At 40.5% G+C, this 25,457-nt stretch overlaps 1 protein-coding gene across 1 annotated transcript in view; it reads right to left on the bottom strand.

Moving 5' to 3' along the window:
- Positions 1-25,457, bottom strand: part of DPP6 (dipeptidyl peptidase like 6) — a 425,888-nt gene that overhangs the window by 106,098 nt on the left and 294,333 nt on the right. The window contains exons 6-7 of the mRNA XM_075704683.1: positions 19,572-19,624; positions 3,186-3,267 (exon numbers count right to left, since the gene is read on the bottom strand). Of these exons, the coding sequence (XP_075560798.1) occupies positions 3,186-3,267; positions 19,572-19,624 (135 nt within the window). The remainder of the gene's footprint in view (positions 1-3,185; positions 3,268-19,571; positions 19,625-25,457) is intronic.

Here is a 25,457-nt window from a genome sequence, read left to right as displayed (position 1 = left end):
AGTTCATCATCTAAAAATTGGCATATAATTTAATGAGTAAGGACAAAAGAAAACAAGATAAATAGAAAATTGCTCCTGGGAAAGTTCCACTGGTTATTTTTAATTGCAAAGAATGTAGATCATTCAGGCTGCTTCTGTTTCAGATTTGTTTCTTTTTTGAATGATTAGACATGCAAGAGAGAAAGAGGTTGGAGACGGCGACCAGAAGTTCCCCTAGGAAGGATGAAATAGAAGCTACAAAGGGAATAAAAAATTTCAGAACCAAACCCTCTTACTTTGCTGCCCTGCCTCTCCTTTGTGCTGCCAAAGAACAACCCAGGAGATTTCAAGGGGAAACCTTTATATTTCCTGAAAATTGGGGTATCTTCAAGATGATGCAAAACCCACCCACCCTTTGCTCCCACCTTTCCTGGGAGAGGCAGCATGAAGTCGGGTTGCAAACTGTGAACAGAGGGGAACTGCTGTGAGCAGTACCGGAGCTGGCACACGCTCATGTGCCTTAGTGCAGTTGTAGGACCACCCTAAAATACTCTAAAAAGTGTTTGGCCCTGTAACCACCTAGAACCAGGGGAGCTGATATGTAGTTCCCAGCACATTACTCCTTTCTATCCCACTTGACATTTTTTCCCTCCCTCTCCTGCAACACAACCCAGCCTACATTTAGCAAACACATTCACAACATCAAGTTTAAATATACTTTAATTTTTCTCTGCCTTTGCACTCGATGTTGTCCCCACAGAGAGACATGTATTTCACTGGCAATTATATTCTGAGTAACTCAATTAGTCCTGAAATATAGAACAGTGAGCATTGTATATTTTCTCTACCTCATTTCTAATGCTTTCTTTTTTTTAAAAAAAAAGCTTCTTTTTTTCTCTGGCACTTCTCTGCTGATCATTAGCTATAAATATACTATATTGATGCATGTAAAAGCCTGCTTATTTTATAAACTACAGCTATAATTTTATTTTAAGGTAAATGACTGGCAAGGAAAAGAGCAAAAAGGCACATGTTAGAGGCAAGCAAGATAACGCGTTAAACTACCAGTCAGGTTCTCCTCACCTACCCTAATTCCAAATGCAAGAACAGGGAATACAGCTGAATTACAGGCCAACAGATTTACTTATTTGGAAGAAAAAAGAAATGTACAGAACAAATCCACTGTTGCAAGATATTTCCAAGATTCATATGGAATTCAAGAGTAACAGGAATATTTGAAGTTACTTTAAAAAAAATCTGCCATGCATCCCATGGAAGGCACATGTACTAAACTTGATGTCTTAGGGAATTCTTACAGAATTAAGTTTTCAATGTGTATTCCTTAATAAAAATTGGTGGAAAGTGGTATCATTTACTTCAGCATTAAAGGATAAAGCAGGGAGTAAAGAAGATTTTTCTTCTCCTGGACTGTATGTACTGTCCTGCTGTATATATAATTCATCCATTTTGATATGAATATTTTTCCTTTCTGTATAGTTATGTTACATTACTAGAGAAGGCAATGGAGGAAGTAAACTGGTCGTCTTGACTTTGGTAAGAAAAAAAGTAAATCTTCTTTCTAAGATGGAAGTTAAGTACACCCATTCAGCTTGGTAAAACTAACATGAATGGGAATCACTAACATGCTGTGACTCAAGGTATGCAAATTCACAGCAAAACTGTATTAAAGAAAGGAAGATTCACTTGTGAAATGTTGAAAATGACTAACGCAACTCGATATTAGCTTTCAATTAGCAGATGTAGCCTTCGCTATACATTGTGAAGCTCAGTCTGTTAGACTTAAAATAGAAAAAGCCAGTGAACATTGAAGAAAAAAAATGCTGGTCTGTTTTTGCTTTCTTTGCCACGTCCTAAAGGCAGTCTCTGTTTGTTGAACATAGTGTGTTATCAACTGATTGCACATTATCAGCTGACCAGAAGTGCAATGAGGAGAACACAGCAGTCTTCACAAATTAATATAAAAGAAAGAGTTTGATCAGCATCAGACCCCAATCTCTTGTGAATCGGTACAAACTGCTCAGCAGTGATCGGTTGGGCAGCAGACTAAGGAATCTGAAATGACACGTTAGAGGATGAAAGTGGGGCATGTACATGTGTGCAATGAGAAAAAATGAGCTCCTCAGAAGTCATTTCGCATGGAGGTACAGGCTGCTGCATCTCCACTCCTATCAGATTTGAGGTCGATGACTCTCTCAAACCCAATTTTCCTGATGGAGCAGAGGAGCCTTTCCTGCTCCTGTATCTGTTACGTTTCCTTCAACCTGATTTGCAGACTGGCAATGATAATGTTTTCTGCTGCTGTTTTTTAAATCATAAAATTTGAAAACAATCTAGTTAAGGACACAGACAAAAAATCCCCAAGAGAGCACTGGGGACAGGAGACATATGCCAGATTTTCTCAGATAATGATCTTTTAAAGCTCATTTTTGGTATAAAAATTCCCTATAAAAAAAGAAGTTGCCACTTCTTCTTTTCTTGTTACAGTAGAAAGAGAGTGTTTGGCATATGGAAAATCTTAATATTGGATTTGCACCAGGAAATGAAGCCAGGGGATCTGGCCAGGAAATACGTGCTCTAAAAAACGGGCAAATCCAAGATGGCAGTGGCTGAGGGAAAAAACACTGGAGATTTCAGGATTGTTGCAGTATGAAAGGCTCCATGAAACACAATGAATCCCTGACGAGTGGGCTTTTTTAAAGCCTGCTCTGAAAACTTTTCAGAGTACACTTCTACTTTTGTCCATTTTGGAACAGGGCAAATTCAGGGCAATTCTGTTCTAGAGAGATGCATTCTCCAAACAGGGCTGCTAATATTAAAATATCCCTAGTGCCAAGTTTGCAAGTCTGAAGACACCCTCGTGAAGCAATGATATGCTAAGTAAATCGTGCTGTCTATTATGTCTATATCCTGTCCTGTGTCCAACACTGGGAGAAGCAGGTGCATCCTCTGAAAGAGCTTTCATAAAGTGTACTTTCTCTGCATTTTTAGACGCAATTACTTTGCAGTAAATTTATGTATTTGGGAACTTTCTAGATAAAGTACATGATAAAACAATCCCAATAAAGATGCTAGAAGCTACCACACAGGTTTCAAGAAACTAGTCAATAAAGAATTATCCTTTCTTTACTTCCAAACAATAGCAGCATGGTCTCTAAATTCATTTGCACACTTATTCTTTCTCTTACCAGCTGTTGCCCTTTTGGACCCCAACCAGCATACTGAAGCTTTGCATTGCTGACCTCAGGGGGATCCAAATTCTGGGGATCCCTGCAAAAAGAGAAAAATAAAATTTCAGCTTCAGGAATGTCCTTATTTAAGCTGGTGCACACCAGTTTTTGAAATCCACCATGACCTTGTAAAGCATCTTTCAGCTGGAATCATCTAATATTTAGTGACAGATTTCAGTAGATTGTTTTACTGTAAGGTAAGCACTATACCACTAGCAAGTGCTGGTAAGATCAAATATTTAACTGACAATTTCTGTTTCTTATTAATACAAAGTTAAACACATTCGTTCCACTGCTGACTGCCTAAGCCTTAAGAATTAGTCAAGGGATGGCAAACAAAGTAATTATATTTATCAACACTGATGATGTCCACAAAGGATAAACAATAATTATATTTTTGAATCATACTGCCATAAGAAAAATATCATTTCATCTTCTTCACCCTATGGCTTTTCCACCTGATAATTTTCCTTTGAAAATGACTGCAGGAAAGTTCAGCAACTGTATAACAACTGATATGCAGTCGGGTTTTCAAGGGAAAAGCTCCTATTAATACTACATATCTAATTTTTTAAGAAAATAAAATCAAAATGCTTTTCTTGTTCTTTCATCCATTACCTTCATTTTGTAGCAGAAGATCAGTGAGACATAGAAAATGCAATATAGAAAAAGGAGGCTTTTTTGCTAAATGTCAGAGCAGCATAATGTTATTTTATGATAGCACAGACATCATTGCCTTGACAGTATTTATACTCAGCATAAATAATTACATTACATATTCTGAAGTCACATTGCTACATCTCTGTGTATAGTAATATTCTACAGACAAGAACACTAATAAAGCTTGTATACAGTATACCTCATTAGCAGATCTCAAACTGCTTTAAAAAGTAAGGGCATTATCATCACTGGTCTACAGATAGGAATAACAAGGCAATTTGAGGCCAACATCACCCAAAACCAGCGAAAAGAGCCAAAGCCTGCCTAGCCTTTAAGAAAAAGGCCTTCTCTACTTGTACAGAGTTTATTTCTTCATTAAAGGCAATGTTTGCCAGACCATAGTTTCAAAACAGAACAAAACTAAATGCAATAATTAGACACTAACTGAATTATCTTTATTGCCTGTTTTGTGACCTGGTGCTGTACCACAGTTACACTCCGGCTCTGCCCTTTCAGGCAAGAACTCCTTTGGCTGCACATTCCCACTGCACTGGGGCTGTTGTAGCAAGTCCACAGACAGCAGCAAGAGGAGTGTTTAGAAATTGATTTTGTGCAGTCTTTCCAATGTGAAAAAACTAGCTTTTCCTGTGAACTCCTAGCCAAAGACCAGCTAGAATCAGGGCAAAAGCTATGTGAGGACACCGATCTCTGCAGTTTCCCCCTTCCATAGCTCCTGCAGTTGGAACAGCAACTTCTGCTCTCCTGCTAGAAGGTATGTGTCAGTGATTATAAACCATAAGCCACAATGTCTGCAAGGCCCCTGTGAAGAGGTCCATGGAGCTGATTAAACATTAAAGTGCTCAAGATGACAGGTTTGATGCAGATGGGATCCATTAGGAATATGGAGGGGCAAGAGGGGTTTGTTGAGCACTGACCCTTCAAGTCTGAATGGTGCCCAGACAGCTTTTGGCTCCACAGGCAAAGTATCACCCACAGCTGCTGCTGGTGGAGTGAAATTATATCTTTTCTTCTCAAGGTTTTTAACCAGAAGGTGTCTTTATGGGTAGCCTAAAGTCATTTTTGTAAGGTATGGATAAGAGAACAGGTAAGTGTCATACTGAACTCCTACTAACAGCAGCCACAAAATTCCCATTCCAGAAAGATTAGCTCTACAACCTTTTCTGGATCTTTTCAAGCTTGTATGCATTAGCTACTTAAGTTTCAAGCCAGCTATTCCTGTTAAGACTCAACCTCTTTGATTAGCTATCTTGATTATCTCAACAGAGAGTAACCTCTGAGTGCAGGAGGAAGAGAGAAAACTAGTGAACCAAACAAAAGCCTCTTATGGGAGAAAAACCAAAGTACTTAATTTTTTTGTCAAATGAATTATCTACTTCTTGGGTTTTTTCACCCAAGAGAGAGGTGAGGAGAGAGAAGAGGAGCAAGATATTATAAATAGAGGGGGAAATATCATCCCCAAATAAACAGGTTACACAATTGTAAGAATTCAAACCTGTAATGCTTCAGATAACACAGGTGGAGTTAAGGGACAGACATACCAATTACAGCCAATAATTCAGACCAGAGCCCAGACAAGTCATAGAATCATAGAATCATAGAATCGTTTAGGTTGGAAAAGACCTTTAAGATCATCCAGTCCAACCATTAACCTACACTACCAAGTCTACTCTAAACCAATCACGGGTAGACTAGTCCTGTCAGGTCTGCTCACTGCATCATCTTTTAGAAGAGGAAAACTTTAACACAATGAGAAATGCTGCATAAACCAGCTTTGGTACCTGATAAGGCAGAAGGAAAAGCCCTCCATTCGGTCTACCAGGAAAGAGCTCTGCTGCAGACAAAAAAGCAGTCACCTTCCCTTTCTCTGATATGGTTGAGGAAAAATAGAATTGTATCTCCCGAGCTCCTTAAGTTGTTCAGAATGGCTGGGAAATTTCTTTTGTAGCAAAATCTTGGAGTTTTGCCTTGAAATCTTTTGATAAATATGAGGATTGAAAGGCTGACTGATGGAATTGCATATTGTCTGGAAGGACCTCATTTACAAACGTAGCTACCATAAACTGTCTCTATATTCAACACGTAACAGCACGCATGTCCAGGTTGTGATGTAGACCTTGGAAGGTAGGCGGTAGCCATCCATCCATCCTCATGCTCTGAGTTATTCTTTTCTACCATGGGCTATGAAAGCAATCTAAGAGCCAGGTTTCCCCCCACAAACACCTCTCAGAGGTGAACATTTTCCTCTTGGTAGATTTTGGTTTATTCCTCACCTCTTCTGAAGAGAATCCTCTTCCCTAGAGTAGCAACATTCATTCCCTCACCTGTAGGAAACTTCAGTGTCACATGCACAGGGACTGAGAATACATCCCTCCTTGCCAAGCCTGATCTAGCAGACTTCAGAGAAACTGTAGAAAAGAGCTGGAGATAGGCTATGTAGCAGTGGCCAGGGGAGACCAGGCTGTCAGCAAGCCTGAAGGTGGCATGAAAATGGAGTTCATCTACTTGTGAACCCTACCATGAAAGACCAGATTCCTACACGCTTACTCAGGCTGCACTGGGTGCATGGTCTGTGGTAGAATAGATGTGGACACTCACTCGCTGGCAGCCCCAAGCAACCCTGTTACAAACCCCTTGTATCACCTATAGAGGGAGGACGAGGAGTTGTCTACACAACTGCTCCAGGTGCAATGGCCACAACCCTCTACCACTCTCCCCAGCAAAGCTCTTAGTGATCCTCAAACTGAAAAACCTGTTTGGAGAGCAGCTATCAAACACATATCCAATTATCTCATACTATTCTGGACCCTTAGTTCTCCTTGGTAAAAATCCCTTAAGGGAGTCAGACCAAATGCACACCGATACCCCAGGAGCACTCGTCCCTTTTCCAAGTGCTGCATAAGCGGGATCTCATGCCGGTCAGCTCCTTCTGGGAGGTATGTTATTGCTGATAAGCTATAGTGCTCCATAGCTACACCCTTGCTTCTCTTCCAAAACAGCCTGCTTAAAATCCTTCTGTATTTTCCTTGACTCATTCAATGATATGGGTCATCTCAGCCTCTCCAAAGAGCCAGTGCTCCTCACAGACCCTCATAATTAGGCCTTGGTTGGATCTGAGCCTTCCCCTTGTGAGCTCATTTGTGCAGGATGCTGGCTCGGAAATGGGCTATTCTGAAGGCAGCCTGTACATCTCCTCTTACTGGTTTGCATGAGGAAATAGGTTCACTGCCTCCTCACACCATTTTCACTATTTCCTTACAGAAAAGAACCTTAATCTTCATTTCCAGCCAAAGAAATAGCAAGGCCTTATTAAGGGGTTGCTGTTATTTCTCTCACCTCTTAAAATGATTGATTTTAAAGCCCAGGAAAGAAGGGAATAATAATATTATTTTAGGCCAGACAGAAGATGGAGCAGGTGCTGCATAAACTCTTCCACGTTAAGATGACATTGTCTGGAGCTGGGGTTGTTAAAGTGCCGCAGACATGGGCATGATTTCAGCACAATGTTCACAAAACATTATGGAAGTAGTAAATCGTGAAATTTGCTAATGTAGATGAAGATTTCTGCCAAGAAGTCTCCCCTCAAAATTTCTAAATAAGGAAAGTTCCTGAGTGCAATTAGCGTGCTGTCTGCCAAATAATTTTTGCTTGTAATTTAGCTCAGAACATACATGTAGAATAAAACAAACTAATCAATCATAGCAGGTTGCCTGGTTTTGACCATAAAAAATACTGTGATTAATGAGGAACTAGTTTTAAAGAGATTGTATTGGCTTTGCTGAATTTTTTATATCTATGTGTTCCCTCTCCTGACATTTTCCCCTATTCTAAAGAAGGCCAGTTTCCCTCAGAGACTTCATGGCACTGAGTCTCCCCCTGAGCACAAACATGACAAACTGTTCTATATTAAGTTCTTCAAAAGAAACTTAAAAAACAATAGAAATTTTCCACTCTAATTGCCTGAGAGGATCCTTTTACTTCAAGAAAAATATTTTACAATGCCAGACTAAAAAAGTCTGAAACTGAAAAAAGCAGTCAAAGTCTGGGCTATGGTATGGGCGTTCTTCTAGGGTCTGTTTTAATAACTTCTAATTTTTATTTTAAATACAGACCAATAGGATTTGTATGGACATTCTTTGCACATGCTGCGAATGTGAGCAAAAATGCAACAATTTTTACCAAAGGCTGCTCTGACATGTCCATCCTCTAAACAAATAACCAAAACTATGTATATGAGCTGGAGCGAGTTATTAAGAAAAACTTTGAATCCCCTTGCTTAACTATGCCATAATTTTTGAAAATGTAGAAAGTATATGAAGATTTCAGTAGTATATACAAAGAAGTTGAAGAAATAAGGATAGTTAAAAAAAATGTGGGGAATGCAGAAATATCCCCTCCTGCTATTTGCATCAAACCAGCACTGAATATTTTGAAAGACAACAGCCCTAAGCACATCAGCTCACAGTACTTTAAGACTTTTCATGGTTAACTATAAAAAACTATCTATCTATCTACGCTATCTGTTTCAGCACCAGAACTTGGTGTCTTCACATCTATTTCTAATAGCATAAAATCAGACAGCAGCTTAGACAGATTTCTTCTTCTTTAGAAAGAAGGAAAGAAAAAAAGAGATATAAACCACCACGTAGAGAATAGATCTGGAGGGGTTATAAAGAACTCAAAACTTCATAATATTTAAGAGGTTTTGATGCATGATGAGAAAAAAACTGCACTGGAGGAAATTTGCAAAAAGAAATAAAAGCGTGTAAAACATATGTGTTCATAAATGTACAGAGAATTATAGATAAGGACTCAGGGAAAGAGGGAAAGATTTTCAACAAGCAGGAATGCCATTTCTTGAGAAGCAAAACCACATTCTTAAACAATTAAATTACTTGTTTACTTCAATATTCACCAAGGAGAAGAGGAGACAGGTGCCATTAAGAAAAGTCCTTCCCAGGAGATACACAGCCCTGCAGAGACTCATAGTGAGACAGAATAAAATACAATACAAATGGGAATCAAAGACTTGCCAGAACAGATAATCAAGAAATCAGACTGTCAGAAGATGCAATGAAAAGAATCCTCCTGGAATTCTAATAAAGGTGCTTAAATAGATGGGGAAGGTTCTTCCATTCATCTAGGCTCATCCGCTACTAAATATTTAATGCACATACACACACACACACATATTTTCCTTACAGCACTTTTCAGTCAACAAAAATAGAAGGAGGTAATAAAAGCAATTTGAACTTATTTATTTCAACTACAGATACGCATCAGATCATTCAGCGGTTCTTAAAAACAACAGCTCACCAGCCATTTTGTCCAAGATGAATGAATTCTACGGATTTAGAGCATAAAAGACAAAAAGCAAGAGAATCTAAAACATTTGTTCCTAATCTGACAATCCAGTCAGATTCAAGCCAACAATATGAGCTCAGAGGACTTTCTGATTATAGTCTACCTGTGTCTGCAAAGCATCCATCAATGTAATATTTGGTACTGGGCCTATAAAATCCTGCACAATACTAATACCACTTAAAAAATCAATCACTTGCCAGAAAAGGAGCCACCCACTTCCATTGGAAATTATGTAAAATGATGGCACAGGCTTGCCTTTCTAGTGAAGGTCTACAAAAACTGATTTAAAAATGCATTGGAGACTGGTACATGGCTAGGAGTCACGGTAACGTAGGCTGGAGGACTGCAAGCCATTGATCAAAATCTCTAGGTTTCCCTGAGTAAGCAAACAGTGAAAATGGACCTTAGATACTGGTAGCATTATTTTTAAAATGATGACATTATCATGTTTCTCATGTGACCCCTCTAAATCATAGATGACAGAGTGAATTTTTACTGCATTTTTTTAAAGAACTTTTGTTCCTGGAGTCATATTTTGTCCCCTAAAGAGACAATGGGAGGCGATAGCATTCAGGTGATAAACACAACCACTTAAAAGTAATTTTCTCTCACTCATGTAATTTTCTCTTACCCTATAGAGGTTTCTCAGCCAGCTCTGATCTTAGAGCTACTCAGGGCATGAGGTAAGGCACTGGATTTATTGGGATTTCAAGTCTATTTTTCTACAACAGAGGCATGGAAAAATGAAAATCTAAATATTTGAATGCTATCAAGAAAGCTAGTCAGAATTTATCCAAAGATCAGCTATCCAAAATACGGGCCAAAAAAAATACAGGTTGAAGAGAAACAACCCAGTAAGCACTGAGATGTTTAAGAATGAACTGGGAAGATCTTAACAATAATGAACCCTGGATGATTGTACATGGTTCTTCAGAGTGACTCTGCCAGTGTCCAGGAAAGGATGTTTGTGATGAAACCTTAACATTTTCTATCCAGCTGACCTTGTCTGACTTCCAAGCCCTAATAAAAATATGGCACCATGATGTGGTGCCTGCAGAGAGCAATATGGGATTATTAGTACATAAAATGAGATACAGCTGTGATCTACTACTACCAGAGCCAGCAGAAGTGCCTTGTTACAATATGACTTCACTGGATGCTAGGTCACACTTTTAATTGGGGCAAGAGATTGATTCTTGGACTTGTGCTCTAAACTAATCTAACAGTTTGTGTTACGGGGTTTCAGACAAAACCAGAATGACTCAGTATTCTCTGTATCTTTCTTCTATTCCTGTCTTATCTCCTCAGATTTGTAGTGGGGCATTCAGTAAGTGGAGGGTTAGGGTAAGGAGTGAAGAGACATCAGGGCTGGTGTGACAGTCTGGGCTATCAGCCTGAGATTATATCACCTTTGCCATAAAGAGTCTTTCTCAGTGGTTACTGTATCAAGGAAAGCCTTGGCTGTAGCATCCTTTCTCTACCCAAAGGTCCTTTCCTGCATTTCCTAAATTTTCCCATTCCCTTCTGCCCCATGTGTTCTGAGCTCCCCAAGGGGGCAGGATGCCTATTTTGGGATAACAAGAGATTTTCAGCCTATTAAATTTGGTTAGTGCCTACCTGTGAAGTGGCCACAGAACCAGATAGCAAGGACGAAAGGGAGCCCCAGGACACTGCTGAGGCACACAAGTGCTATGGCACAGACTGCCATATATTCCTCAGAGGTGGGGCACAGATCACTATATAGTTCCCAGTAACTGGGCACAGATCTCTATATAGCCCTGACTATATAACCTGAGCCCAGGCCCCATAAAAACCCCATGACAGTGAGGAAATGCCCATAATCTTGCAGGTTTGGGTCCTCAAAACTGGCTTTTTTCAGGTCTCCACAAAAAAATGAGCCTGTGTTTTGTAACATGCGGTGCACATTCTTTGTGCTGTGTAATCAAACAACAATGCATTGAGAGTTTAAGTAGGCTGAAAGAATTTATCACCCAACCACAGCAAGAAATAATCAAGGCCCAGGCTGCAGGGTGTCTCCACAGACCGACAGCAGCGGAGCAAAAACGGTCCCCTGGGGAAACACATGTTTCTTGCTCCTATTTTAGTGGAAAACGCCCTAGAACCTTGAATATTAGGACAAGAGCATCCCAATGCCCACTATGAAAATTAGCCTACAGAACAATTTTATTTCTGAGAAGGTGATGCATGGAAACAGCAATTGTACAGGCTGTAGTTAGTTGCCTATTCGGTGCTATGCACCATCATTTTATACATTCTCTTTCATCCACCTTTATTTCCCTTTTCTGTCAAAAGTCTGCGTACTAACTTAACCTCGTTGAATATGAATAAGGAGGAAAACCCTTGCCAACATGCCAAGTTTTGGCAGTGGTCAGCTTTGGGATGTGCATGTACCCTGCGGCAGCGTCTATGGTTTGGAGGCTGACCACAGCCTGGGAAGTGGAGGAGGTTCATTTGTGCTGAGACGTGAACATTTCCAAAGCCAGATAAGTTTCTCACCAGCGAAGCACATTTTATTCAAGAACAGAATTTAATAGGAGCCCTGCCTCCATTTCAGGGGATGCTGCCTCAGACAAACACTATGGGAGAGTTTGCTTCAAATATTTCTTCTTTCCTTTTTTTTTCCCTGATGAGCCATAAGCTATTGACCTTTTCTGTAACATAAGCAGGTTGGTTGCCGGGCTTTTCTCTGCCAACTGCTAACATCTGCACCTAACTATTAATTACCCAAGACTTTTTTTTTTTTTTTTTAGTCTCAGCAGTCATTACTCTAATTCGTAATATCAAATCCTCCCATCAGGGGACTATTCATTATTATTATGGCTATACATGGTTTCTAAGATGTCCACCCACATCACAACTGGTTCTAGAAGAGAGAAGCATGTGGTAAAAATTGCTTTGCCTACACATGAAAGGAACATTTCACATAAAAAATGCTATGCGGTGACCAACATGGGCAAGCAAATGGCAACTCCCGGGGGAAATGATATGGTGTTGAGCTGCTGAAGTGGATTTCCTCCCACCGGCACAGCCGAGAGTCCTGCCTGAACTGCCTCCCGAAGCTGAGCTGCTTTCAACTTGCCACTGCTTGGACGTGAGTGGTGCTCAAATAACAGCTTTGTTTAATAAAATGCGGGCTCTTTTTTTTAAAGAGGTACAAAATGTATTTACAAGCAATAAGCCCGTAAGTGATTTAACCACTGTTCCAGTGATTTACAAAGTGTTTAATTCAGATGATTATGAAAAGCAAGAAGCCAAACAGCTCCATCAGGTCTTGAGCCAAATACCAGTAAACTCAACTGAAAGATTCCTATCCACTTCAGAGGATTTATGGTCAGGCTCCACAATCAAGCTATCAAGTTTAACTATTCCAAGGGCCAGCCTTCTGTTGTCAAAATACAACTGAAAAAGCATATCACATCATGAAGATGTTGTTATTTATAGTCTGGCATAAAAGCCACCACACTATGCAGCAGAGGTGCCTTAATTAACTGTATAAACAAGCTCAAAACGATGATAAGAACTATGTAATGATAATTGGGAAAGAGGGAGGAAAGAGAAGAAGTAGCAATAGAAGAATCTTCATGAACTGCAGAATACATTTTTGTACTTATTTAACAAATTTCACATTGTTATTTGGTTTTACATACCTTCTTATAAAGGTTTGTTTCCACTTCTACATACCATTGTAGGGGGAAAATATCCAGCTCCTCTAAGTAAAATTTAATTAGCTGAAAACAGACTCTATTAATTACAGTACTTTTTCCTCTTAAAATAAAATGTGGACTCTAGTACAAGTTTATAAATGTTAAAGAGTGAATTTGTGCAGCACTCTCTACAGTAATTATCACATTGTGTCTGTCAGGTACGCAGTATTTCTCTCCTTGCTTTGCAGATGGGGACACTGAGGCACGGCAGTTTCTTTAATGGTACAGAGAAGGGGCATAACAGGCCAGAACAAAATAAAATAGAACAGTGTTGGTCAAATGGACAGAGCCTGTTCCCTGAAGTTTTTTTAACCATGATTTTAAATAAAGAAACACATTTTCCTTTTACAGTGAACATGGAAATGGGAGCATTGGGCAAGGAAAACCTTGTTGTCGTTCAAAATATTAACCAATAGGGTAGGTACAAATCTGATTAAGTTTTCTTTAATTAACTTTAACCTCTTTCCTGCCAGTAGCTTGTGTAAAAGAAGGAGACAGGAATATTAGTGAGAGCTCTGCAGAGAGATCTACAGACATCACTTTGAAAACTTACTGACAATGAAGCACAGGCTCAGTTCCTCCTCCTGTTATCACTTCTGTGGATCTCCAATGCATATTTTGCACTCACTCCACTCATGGGACTTCTTTTGAAGTTACCTGGGAGTGCAGCGTGGGGGATGCGTGCAGTATTTTACAGACCCTCCGCAGTGTAGGCAGGGAAGAGCTGAACTCAGTGCCACAACTGCTCCTCTGATCTGCTTACCACGTTCTTATAAGTACATATAAGTATATTTGGAAGCTGCCATTGACATGGCCCAGCTGGATGTGCTAACACCGTGCTCAGAGCTCATATGAGGGGGTCAGCACTAATCCCTGCCACTTAGCTGTGCTCAGAGGGAAATGGTTCATGCAGAACTGGATGAGCACTAGGGGGGCTGAGGAAATGTATGTTTTATGCTGGGCTTTATTTTGGGAAATGCAAACACAACACAGAACTGTTACACAGTGTAACATTGCTGCTGGCCACAGCAAAAAGTTAAAAATAGAGGTATCCCCTTGGATATCAATCCAAAATTAGCTCTCGCTTAGGACCTGCAGTGCCAGACCAAACCAGTGGTCCAGCAGCATGCACTGATGTGAAATGACCTCAACGCGGGTGAGGGAAATCCTGCAACAAGGTTGGGGAACGCTCTGGTCAGTCGTGTCCTGACCATGAAAAGCCTGAACAAACTAAGCTTTTTCCCTTATTTCAGTGAAGGATGTGAATGACTAAGATCATCCATACTGGACTCAGTAGGAGCACCATTATTAAAACCCATAAAAGAATAAAACAATTTTCAGTGGCTGGATTTCATAAGCAGGTTGTTGCGTACATTGTATTGCTAAATTTTTATTTTCCAAAGTTAGACAAAATAATATTAATAACTGTATATGGTTTTTGTGTTCCACTGTTTCCCAGCACCTTGCACGAGAGCTCCCTGTTCCACATCCAGACCTGCAGATGCTATCACAGTACCTATAAATTACAACTAGCTGGCAATTACAATGCGGCAAGTGCAACCGTGGGGTTATGAGAGGAGCTTTGCAAAAATATTTATAATGCAGACAGCTGTAAGCAGTTATCAGCAGATATATCTGAAAAGCGGCGCCGATCAGGGGAAAGCAGATGGGACGGTACAGAGCTGTTCATGCCAGGGAACGTGAGTTGCGAGCGCAGGGGCGCGTTCCACTAGATGGCACCCGGCGCCAGCATCTCATTTTTGGGTGAACAGCAGGAGAACAATGGGTGCCATGCAGGAAAGCTGAACTGAACATAACCTCCCTACACACCTCAGCCCAAGAAAATGAGAACTGCGGATCTTAGCCGGCTCCCCCTGTGAAAAATGAAAAGCACGGGCCGTTGAAAACAGAAGGCAAATGTAGCAAAGACGGTAGGGGTTTCTACGCCAAGTTTACCAAGAGGCTGTGAGAAGGCTGAAATAACAAAAAAGGAGAAATGAAATCTGTGCAGTAAATATCCCTGCATATAAATAAACCTTGGGCTTATTTTCATTTTTTTAATAAGATCCTTTGAGTCTATGTCATTGGCATATATTAGTTGTCATATAGACAGCGAAACCGTGCTGCTACTCCTTATGTGGGGAGTTTACTTCCACAAGAGCTCTCACAAAAAATGTTGCAGTCCTGCATGCACCCTGTATAAAATACCATTGGTGAACATATATGCTAAGGACGTGCCCGAACTGGCTTGTCAAACTTATGGAGAGCTTGGAATGAAATCTGGAAAATGCTGGTATGAGCCCCTTTTGACTTCAGACACAGCCTGAATCTGAGGAGCCTGCAGAACATGGCAAAAATAATTAGAAATTTCCCTTTAAAGAGCAATTTTTGCTGACAGATTAATGTCACATTATTTAAAAAGTGATGCCACAGATTAGATTAATTGGCTTCCTTATTAGTTAGCCTCAGCAGGAGTGCAGTAAGGTGGGTACAAAGCCTAAACTGCCTGGCCTTCCTGATGAGGCAGATCACAGCTGAGGATGAGGAACAGGGTAGAGAGAGCACAGGGAAAGTCACCCTGTCACAGCCTGTTTCCAGGAGCGAGTGTCTAATGAGCAGGAGGGATATTGTGGAGGGGAGTGAGTTTGTTCACCAGCAGTGCTGCTGATTTGGAGGTATGCTGAAGTGCCACTGGCACTCGTTGATGGGGTGTAAAGCTGGTGCCTATTTGCAGAAGAGGACTAATGCATGAAAACAGCTTGTAGAAATGGCAAAGGGGTTGTTGGTCAGTGCCAAAGGCTTTTGTCACTGTGTTATCATCAGGTGGAGGGCAGGGATGCTGTCTGTGGGTTGCAAATTTTGTCATCACGAAAGGACCTGGAACGTCAAACCAAACTGAACCTTGTGTTGTGTCAGTGTGCTTGGTCCTGCCCTTAACAATCTTCATCAGAGCGATATTCCTGTCTTAAATATGAAATACGTGATGAAGAGATTTTTACTGCTTCATCCAACTGAGGCTTTACTTTCAGTTGATGTATTTCATCACCTGTTACATCATGTTCACCTGCTACACCTGTCCTCTCTCTTCATGCACCACCGTAAAATATACGCAGAACTCCAAAGGAACAATAAATGCCCATATTCCAGGGAAACGGTAATGTACCACCCTTCCCACCACTCACATGCACTATGATCACCTGAAAGGTCAATGCAATTAGAATCATAGAATCATAGAATCGTTTAGGTTGGAAAGGACCTTTAAGATCATCCAGTCCAACCATTAACCTACACTACCAAATCCACACTAAACCAATCAAGGGCAGACTGGACTAAACCATGTCCCGAAGTGCCACATCTACCTGTTTTTTGAACACTTCCAAGGATGGTGACTCCACCACCTCTCTGGGCAGCCTGTTCCAATGCTTGACTACCCTTTCCATGAAGAAATTGCTACTGTACAGTATGGTTTGCAATGGCTGTATATGTACCTACAGCCTAAACCACTTTGTAAGCCATACCTGTACCAACATGAAATGCAGCAATCCTTCCAACCCTCCTCCTGCCAGTGGTTGCCTGATCCATCACTATACCATGCTGTGGGGACACCAATGCCTGGCGCACCTATGTGCCTTATGGCATCCTCTCACTTTCCAAATCTTTCCCTTATACTGGATACTTCTCCTCTGACACATCCAACGCTCCAACTGCCTGCACCACTGCTCAGCCAAACACGCAGAGCAAGGTGAAACACAGCTGAATATGCAATATAGTTGAAGCTGTGGGGAACAAGAAGCTTGTTGTCAGGGATGAAGAAAGATCATGCAGTAGTAGCAAACTGCCTGGACCACTGTATTGCTGCTTTTTAGCATTTCTAATACATACTGTGCATGATACTTCTACTTATTCCACCTTTGTTTTGTCTGGAATAGAACTGTGCTGTCAGTCAAATGCTTTTTCTCCCTGTTGCTCCCTTTCATCCCACAAACTAATTTCAGATATGATACCTGAAAGATGGAGTTTTCAAAAATTAAATAAATCCAATAAGTTCCTAAAAAAAAAAAAAAAAAGAAAAGAAAAGCAAAAAACGAAGACCAGATTGAGGCAGGGAAGGAAAGAGAGAGACTGAAGAAGTCTGAAGCGTGTCACACTGGGACACCAGAGCTTTGACATAGATGATGGTGAGAATCTCCTAATTCCCATGTTCCAACTGCACATGGAAACAACTTAACCTCGAGCTCATGATTTTTTGTGGTGAGTCAATCACAAGATCCAAGCTGTAGGGAAGCAGGCTTCACAGGCTCCAGGGCTCACAAATTTTAAAACATGCATATCTCTAATACAGAATTTTTGTACAAAGTATTGTTTCTCTGTTGCTGGGTAGAAGCCAAAGAAAGTTATTTCAGCTTCTTGTTGTTTGGGGTTTGTTTTGGTTTGGTTTTGTTTTTTCTGTGGTTTTGTGTGTGTGTGTGTGTGTGTGTGTGTGTGTGTGTGTGTGTATGTGCTGAGACACATCCTTGAGGAACACCTGAATGTAACTAGTATTTTTATGGGGAAAAATGCTGAGAGATGTGTTTATATCTTGCCATTGAATCTGTACTTCTCTACTGTTAAATCCACTGGTTACTGTACCAGAGAAACTGGATTGGAAAGAGGGCATGGGCCTCGAAAATGTAGGTGTTGCAATGTCTGACTTCTAGGAATTTTGCCCATAAAACATCATTCCTGTGTTAAAGAGTGAGGTCCCCTGAGGACTGCCCAGTGGGAAGGCTGCTGCTCCACTGTACACAGGCATAGCGGGAGCTGCCTACAAAGAGCAGTAGGAAACAGCGAGCACACAGGTATGGCCAGGATCCCACCTTCTCTCAGGGGCAGGCACCTGGCCCATGGATGCAGAAATCAACAGGACTTTAGGACCTGCCCCAGTGTTTTCCTAAGTCAGAGACACAGTAATCCCTTTGATACAGTGGTATGAGTGAGAGAGAGCGGACATAAGCTGAAAGGGGAGGTTCAGACTGGATATAAGGAGAAACTTTCTCCCTGTGAGGACAGTCAGGCAGTGGGACAGGTTGCCCAGCAAGGCTGCGCAGTCCCCATCCCTGCAGGTTTTCAAAACCCAACTAGATAAAGCTCTGAACTCAAAGCTCCTGCTTTCAGCAGGAGGCTGGACCTTGGAAAAACCTTTCCAGCCTGAGTTATCTGGTGATCCTATGATCACCCTGTGTATAAACCAGGCAGATTTTTTTAAACTTTGCACGTTTTCCCAGCTATTGCAAGGATCCAAACCATCTACTACCTCTTTAGCCATACAGAAATGACAACTTAGTGAAGAAGCATAGCAGATACTGAAATTATATGTTTTATAACCAGAGTTCTACAGAAATGGCAGAGCACAACTATATTGTCGCTTTTTACCGTTCCCGCACAGTTATCACCAATATGATACTTAAAACATACAACCTGGCATCAGCTTCCTGGCTTTTAGCTTTGTATTTACTGAGAATGATTTGAGGAATTTTGCTGTGCAACTTATGCATTTCCACTGGTGCTATGGAAATGTCACTCTGAAACACCATGTATCATCATACGCTTACACACATCTTGTTGGAATGGTGGTGTCCCATCCTGATGAGTTCAGCCAGTCCTTAAAGTATATAAAAACCAGTACCTTTTAAGGGAAAAGCAGGTAGAAACTATGGGCTAAACTCTAGAGAAACAAGACAGGTGAGATGAGATGCAGGTAACCGGCAGCGCCACAAAGACAAAGCTGAGAAAGGAGGATTTAAAAAACTGCAACTAATCAAAGCTAAAGAAGGATCCCCTCAAGCTAACTGATGCCTATGTTAAACACTGAGCCTACCTCAGGACCTCCAGTGGATCGGGGGACCTAAATGAAGAGCAATTGTGTGATGGGAGTTTATTACTTGTAATGCTACATAACCTTTCATACTACGTGCTTTAAGTAAAGCAGTATGCTTTCATTAAGATTAGAAATGCTGTGTAAAGCCTAGGTGATGTTCTTGTTTGTTTGCACTTACCTCACACTCTCTGAAAAGATAAACTATAAACCCAAAGGCTTGTAGCTTCAGTATAATTATGAATGCATATATCTAAGCAGCATTGGGATCCTGGGAACAGACTACTGGTCTATCTGCCTTCAGATGAGATGCTAGAAGGAGCATTTGTACCAAGGGAATCTGCCAGGAGACCCAAAACTGAAGGGCAATGCTTCAATTCTGACCAAATTTAAGGGACTAAAAACCCCTGGATAGATCCTCTGACAGTGCTCTGGTGAGTGGCCAGCCACGGCTCCCAGCCAGACACCAACACATCTATATTCTAGCCAAAAACTTGAAAACTGGAATATGAAATTCATGTAGTCTGACTCTCCGGGGAAGCTGAGTACTTCTGTTTCCAGACTATGTCATCTTTTGTACAACATACAGCTCAGTGGATGCTGCAGCTGAATGCCAGACCATTGCAAAGGGCTGTCACAGGAAACCATTTGTCACAATACACATTATTTTGCAGAATTCTTAATGGCTGAGTTTTAAAATGAAGACATTGAAAAATTGCTTACCCATGAGGTATTTTGCTGAGGACATAGTATGCCGTATATGAATGCTGATACACCTGCAAAATGAAATTAAGAAACAAAACAAAACAAAAAAGAGATTAGTAATTGTCACCTGTGTTAATAGGGCTCTTTTTCTGCAAAACCATCTAGCATTTAGGGCTAGGGAGCTCTTATATACACTTCAAAATCTGTAGTAGAAAAGAACAATACATTCATTCACCTAACACTGTTGTGTGTTCTATCTTGCACTTTATTACAGTGTTTGGCAAATCGTATACATCCAGATGCTCTGTGTCGTTACCATGACTACCAGGTCTTTGATTAAACTGAGGGCACATGGTCTCTGCAAGGGCTAAATATAGAACAATCATTAATGAGGACACCTTGGTCAGCTGGAGACATTCTCCATCATTATAACTAGACACAACAGGGATACAATGCATAATTTTTTTCTTTATTCCTACATAAATGAAAGGAGTGATGCTGGGTGATCTCAGAGTAGGTTGTAAGACTCCTGTCAGTCAGCAAATAAAACCTTATTGACTTAGGGCATAAAGCTGACCTCACGTTTGTTTGACCTGCTAAGTTGCATCTTCCTATCAGTTGGTACTCTTTGGGCCTTGGGGAGGAGCTTGTCAGCTTGCACGGCAGGTCATCTCAGTTAAGGGAGACTTTATTACTTACTTTCTAAGTAGTAAATAATAATACCAGAGTCAAGGTCAGTGATTTAAGAGTTGGTGATTTTCTGCTAGTGACAATGCAATCCCTAACAGTGATTTGTGGTTGCCCAAGGTGAGCAATGCTGAGAAACACAAGAGTCAGGGCACTAGTGTGAAAGGTCTATTTATACACATTTTTACAGGCACTCACTGTTGCAATTCTGGCCTATTACTGTATGCTACTAAATAAATAAATAAGTCTCCTAACAATAATTTTGTTTGACTTCTACTTAAATCTTTAAGCCACTTGCTCTCCAGTAGCTCTCATAAAGCATCCTGTCCCAGAGGACAAAGGAGGAACTTCTTGAATACTTGCTTCACCAATCAAGTTTGTCTGATCAAAATTATTTTTCCTAGATGCCTCTGGTTTTGCATAATTATTTTTTTTTACTCATGCCAAGAAACCATGGTATGTCCTGGATGGCGTTGCCAGACTCGGCAGTGGCCATCCCAAGCACATTGCTAGCATCGCAGACAAGTAAGCATGACTTACTATCTATCACTCTCGAGGACAAGCCTGCACAGTGGCATATATAACAGGCTTACATCTTTTGGGGGCTCAGTAGAGAGGCAGAAAAACACAAGGCACATCATTCTGTAGATATTAAAACAAACTTCTCTGTTACAGTTTGAATCCAAACACTAAATCCTTACACTACTTCGTGAACCCTCTGAAAAAAAGCTACCACCAGAGTATAGAGGTGGAAGCACTGGATTTCTACCTATGAAATGCAGAGACTGATGCGAGATTGATGTGATACCCTTCTTCCCCTGTGCAATTCACTCCCTTCATTACGAGGACATCATCAGGTTACATCCCAAAATCATATCTCCTTTTAGGCATTCAGATACATAAAGAATCCTCCAGCAAGGTGAGTCTCTGGTATATTGATATCAGGGAAGGTCTAGGAACACAAGCAAATTCACTTCAAGCTAGCATTTATTTTAGTACAGGTGTCCTTTTTAGAACCACCTGTTTCAGATGATGTCAAATAAACTACCATTATCTCATCTACACCCAACCATATCAAAGAGGTCTTGAATCTTATAATGCTGATACTGGAGACCTGGCTGATGCATGTGGCCTTAGATTTTATTCCAGCTTTGGTAAAGTTCTAAAACTGCTACAATTCCTTAAAGAAAATGCACTGGAAGACTAAATTTGTCTACAGAGCTGAAAAAACTAATAATACATTACCATTAAATACTGAGCACTTTTTGTCTACAAATATTCTGGCAGTAGGATGTAGAAAATGATGTAGATATATAAACTGTGATCTGAGGCAAGGACTGGTGTTCAAAGTAACAAGCCTACCAGAAGCAGAGTCAGAAGCCAGCCCCCCAAATGAGTATGAGCAGACCCCTTCAGGGCAAAATAGAGAAATGTGGCAGGCTGGAAGGAAAAGAAACAGCCAGGGAAGTTTTGAGCAGGACATCTGCTGATGTCCCTGCTTGTGGTACAGAGTTCCCACAGCCATGCTAGAGAGTTTAGAGCTGTCTTAGAGCCATTAATGGAGACTGAGGTAAAACATTTTCTTTGCTGAAAGAGTTTAGGAGTGGGGAAAACAGAAGTTGTGGGACTCTCAAAGAACTCCTTTATTTTCTGAACATCATTTGTCATCCTCTTGGCTCTTTGGCCAGACTAAAATATCTCACACCAGCTGTGCCTGTAGCATGTAGTCTTCAAAGGCTTGCAGCTGGCAGAGTTCATTCACAGGAGCAATCCTTTCTCTAATAAATCCTTAAAATCAGTAGGTTTGCTCACATAAACAACAACTACTTGTATGGCAAAGATTTCAGGATCAGACATTTATTATTATTATAATTTTTAAGGACCAGGCTGCATGCAGCTCAAAAGTCCTTCTCATTCCTACTATTTTAAACCTGTTTGGAAAACACACTGCAAGCAACCCTCCTAAGCAGACAGGAATCCAAGAGAAACATCACTTAATGTCTTTCTGAGAAATTAAATGGCTGCTTTCCTCTTAGATATGCAAATCAAATGAAGCTATTTTAACTTTTTGAGAGGATGACTATGTCTGCTTAATATCTCAACTAAAATTTCTGCTGGGGTCAAGCTGAATTGGACTATTCACTTACCAGTAGGAAAACCTCACACCAGGGAAAAGTGCAGGGAAGAGCTGAGCATTCTTCTGAAATCCAAAGCTAAGGCTCAGAGACTGGACAGTGCTTAAAAGTTAGCATTCATTTCATTTAAACTCTCTGTTTCTGAGGCTTAGCCAACAAAAATAACTGTATTAACTCTCTGTGTTCCCCTTCTCTATCCAAGGGTTGTGGTAAAAGCCATTGCACTGATTTGATGCTCTTAGCCCTGATGTTTGGCTGGATCCCAGAAGCACACAGCTCCTCTCAGTAGAGAGGCATATTTGAAGGTAGCACAGTTTTTGGCAACCGTTTTGCTCTGTAGACCCTGTGTGCCAAGTCATCCTGCCAACGTAAGTTAGAACAGGTTTGAGACCGCTCTGAAGGGTTCTAGGTATTACCATAACTGTGTCACAAAAGTTCCCATGCCAGCTGTGTACCAATGAGCGCTGTAAAAGTCATTATGCTAAAACCACTGTGCCAGAAACACTCTCCCACTGGGCTTCTCATCCCAGGTCACAGCACAGATCTTGCTTACTTTCAATCTACATTATGCTCTGCAACATGTGTAGGTTTACACTGAAATCATAATTGGTCTAAGAGATGGATTTATCTGTTTCCACTTAAGTCTTGGAAAGGCAATTATCTCTCTAAAATTCAGAAAAATACAGGACTAATTATATATGACAAGACTTTGCTGTGAAGCCACTGACCTCATTGTATGTAATCAACAAAAGAAACCTGGACCTGACCAGATGACAGTGGAAATGCAAACACTGCAGCACACATAGGAGCAGAGAAGAGTATCTGCCTCTCCCCTGCCACCAAATTCCAAAATAAGAAGTAAATTGTGGTTCCTACACGATATAGAAACAAAATGGAAGAAGCAATTTCTGTGCCACATCACTGCAGAGCAAAGTATGGTGTGAATGATAGAGTAAAGCCTTCTTGACAGCACTTGCTTCATCTCCAAGGATACAAGTCCTAGTCCAGCAGGGCTTACTTAAACAGAAAATATACGTTAATGAAGAACAGAATGAATTTGGACTCATTCATTCATTGAGACTATTCATATACTTTAAATTGGAATCCATAGTTCTTGTTCTTGCCCCAAAACAACTGCACAAATACCTGACATAAGTCCAAAAAGACAGGCAGAATCCTTACCTTACCTCCTGACATTACACCTGGTTTGTCACACAGACACAAGCTGGATACACAGAGCCTTTGCCTTCATTAACTTCTTGTTAAAAGTTTGAAATTGTCACCTTTATTTTCAGTTTGGCACTGCCCATGCAACTCACAAAGGATTAGGAAAAGGTTTTAGAGGGAAATTAGGGAATTTTTAGAAGGAGATTGTGAAATGTGTTTTCAGCATATTTTAGCTGGTATGAAAGATTACACTGCTGCTAAAGATTTATCACTAGCATCACAAAAAAAGGAAGAGTTTAGTTTACACTTCCATCTTCTGTGCCAGTTTCTGTCACACTGTGGGCTCACACCATGCTCATACCAGCAGTAATCAGCATTTATTGAAAGGCTTTCTTTTATGTTCATATGACAAGGTGCTGAATCAATACAAACAAGAGGCACACATAGACTTTCCTTCAAGGAGGTTTATAAGCGAAGAGGGGAGTAAAAAGCCCTTATTGGAAGTGTCCCCAAATCAGCCCAATCCCCTCATCTTCCAACAGGCTGTTCTATCAAAACAGCTAATTTAGGGTGTTACCACTCAGCATATTAAACAGTTCACAGATCTGAGATTAAACCCAGGTGGACTGGTTGTCACGGTCTCATGATTATTACTTACTTGACAAATACGGGAATAAAACATCCTTTGCATCCATTTTCCAAATGACTCCATAGAGCCACCTGGTCCTTCATGCAGTAGTGTTATTTACATTAAAGAATTACCTAGAAAACTCACAAAAAATCCCATAAAACTTAGAGTTTGAAAGGGAACAGCTACAAGGCAGAGTAGAAGTGCAAGCTGTGTTATAAAGCAGTTTGCAAGGCTTAATACAAAATTTCTAGTATTTAGTGTCTTTCTTCTTTTTCAGGAATCACACATTTCATCCAAAAAGTCACCCCAGCAACCCCAAGTAAAAATGAACACTCTAAACAGTCCTTGGAAATAAAACTGTACAACGGTTGGTCAAGGTTTGAAAATGGCAAGAATATATTTTAATGTAATGAATCATAAACCACTCAGTAGTTATCTGGTTAAAAGGAATCACTTTTTATTCTGTAACAAGAAAGTATATCTCCAAATAATAGATCCCCTCAGGATTCTTAGCAGACCCAAATTGTCTTTATAATCTATTCTCTTTTATACTCTATAGTAAGACAGTAAAAATACAGCACAAGTGGCTGGTGGAACAGGAACTGCCAGATCCCTGAAAAGGGTTTCCCACCAAGAGTCTCTAAAAAGACATTTGCTGGAAGTAGATTACATAGCCCATTTTCCTACTTGTGCTACGAGCAGACAAATCCCCAAATGCACATATGAATATCAAAACGATTGAATAATCCCAAACATTTGACATAATTACATACTCCACCTTTCAAAATGCTCCTGGCACCCTTAAATGGTAACTCATGCTGTGGTGCAAAATATGCAGGTAAAAGATGATTTGCCATTTGGCCTTTAATATCTGTGATATTTAACCATGCTCTGAAGTTGACAAATTAAGAGGGAAAAGAGAATAAAGTAGAATGCAGGAGGGCTGCTGCTCTGCATTGGCAAACAGCTCACGTATTTGGTACCCTGTTATCTAACCATGGCATGAAAGGGAGGGAAAAACAAGTTCAGAAGGAAAATCACACACAAACATTAGCCAGAGGTTGTGTTTCCTTCTACTACATGCACATACCGTGTACAGTAAATGATGACCTAAGTCACTACCACACTGTCACATTGATTCTTCTATTGGTCAGTCACCAACAAGCAAATATTGTGTTATCTTTAGAGGGTAACGATGTCATTCATACAAATCTTCCAGCAGATAGAAGGAAAATTGTCTGACTAAAAATACCTCACTGCCATATTTCTTTATGGTATTCTGTA

Source organism: Pelecanus crispus, chromosome 2 (genome assembly GCF_030463565.1).
Source record: "Pelecanus crispus isolate bPelCri1 chromosome 2, bPelCri1.pri, whole genome shotgun sequence".
NCBI lineage: Eukaryota > Metazoa > Chordata > Aves > Pelecaniformes > Pelecanidae > Pelecanus > Pelecanus crispus.
This window is presented reverse-complemented; position numbering and strand designations above follow the sequence as displayed.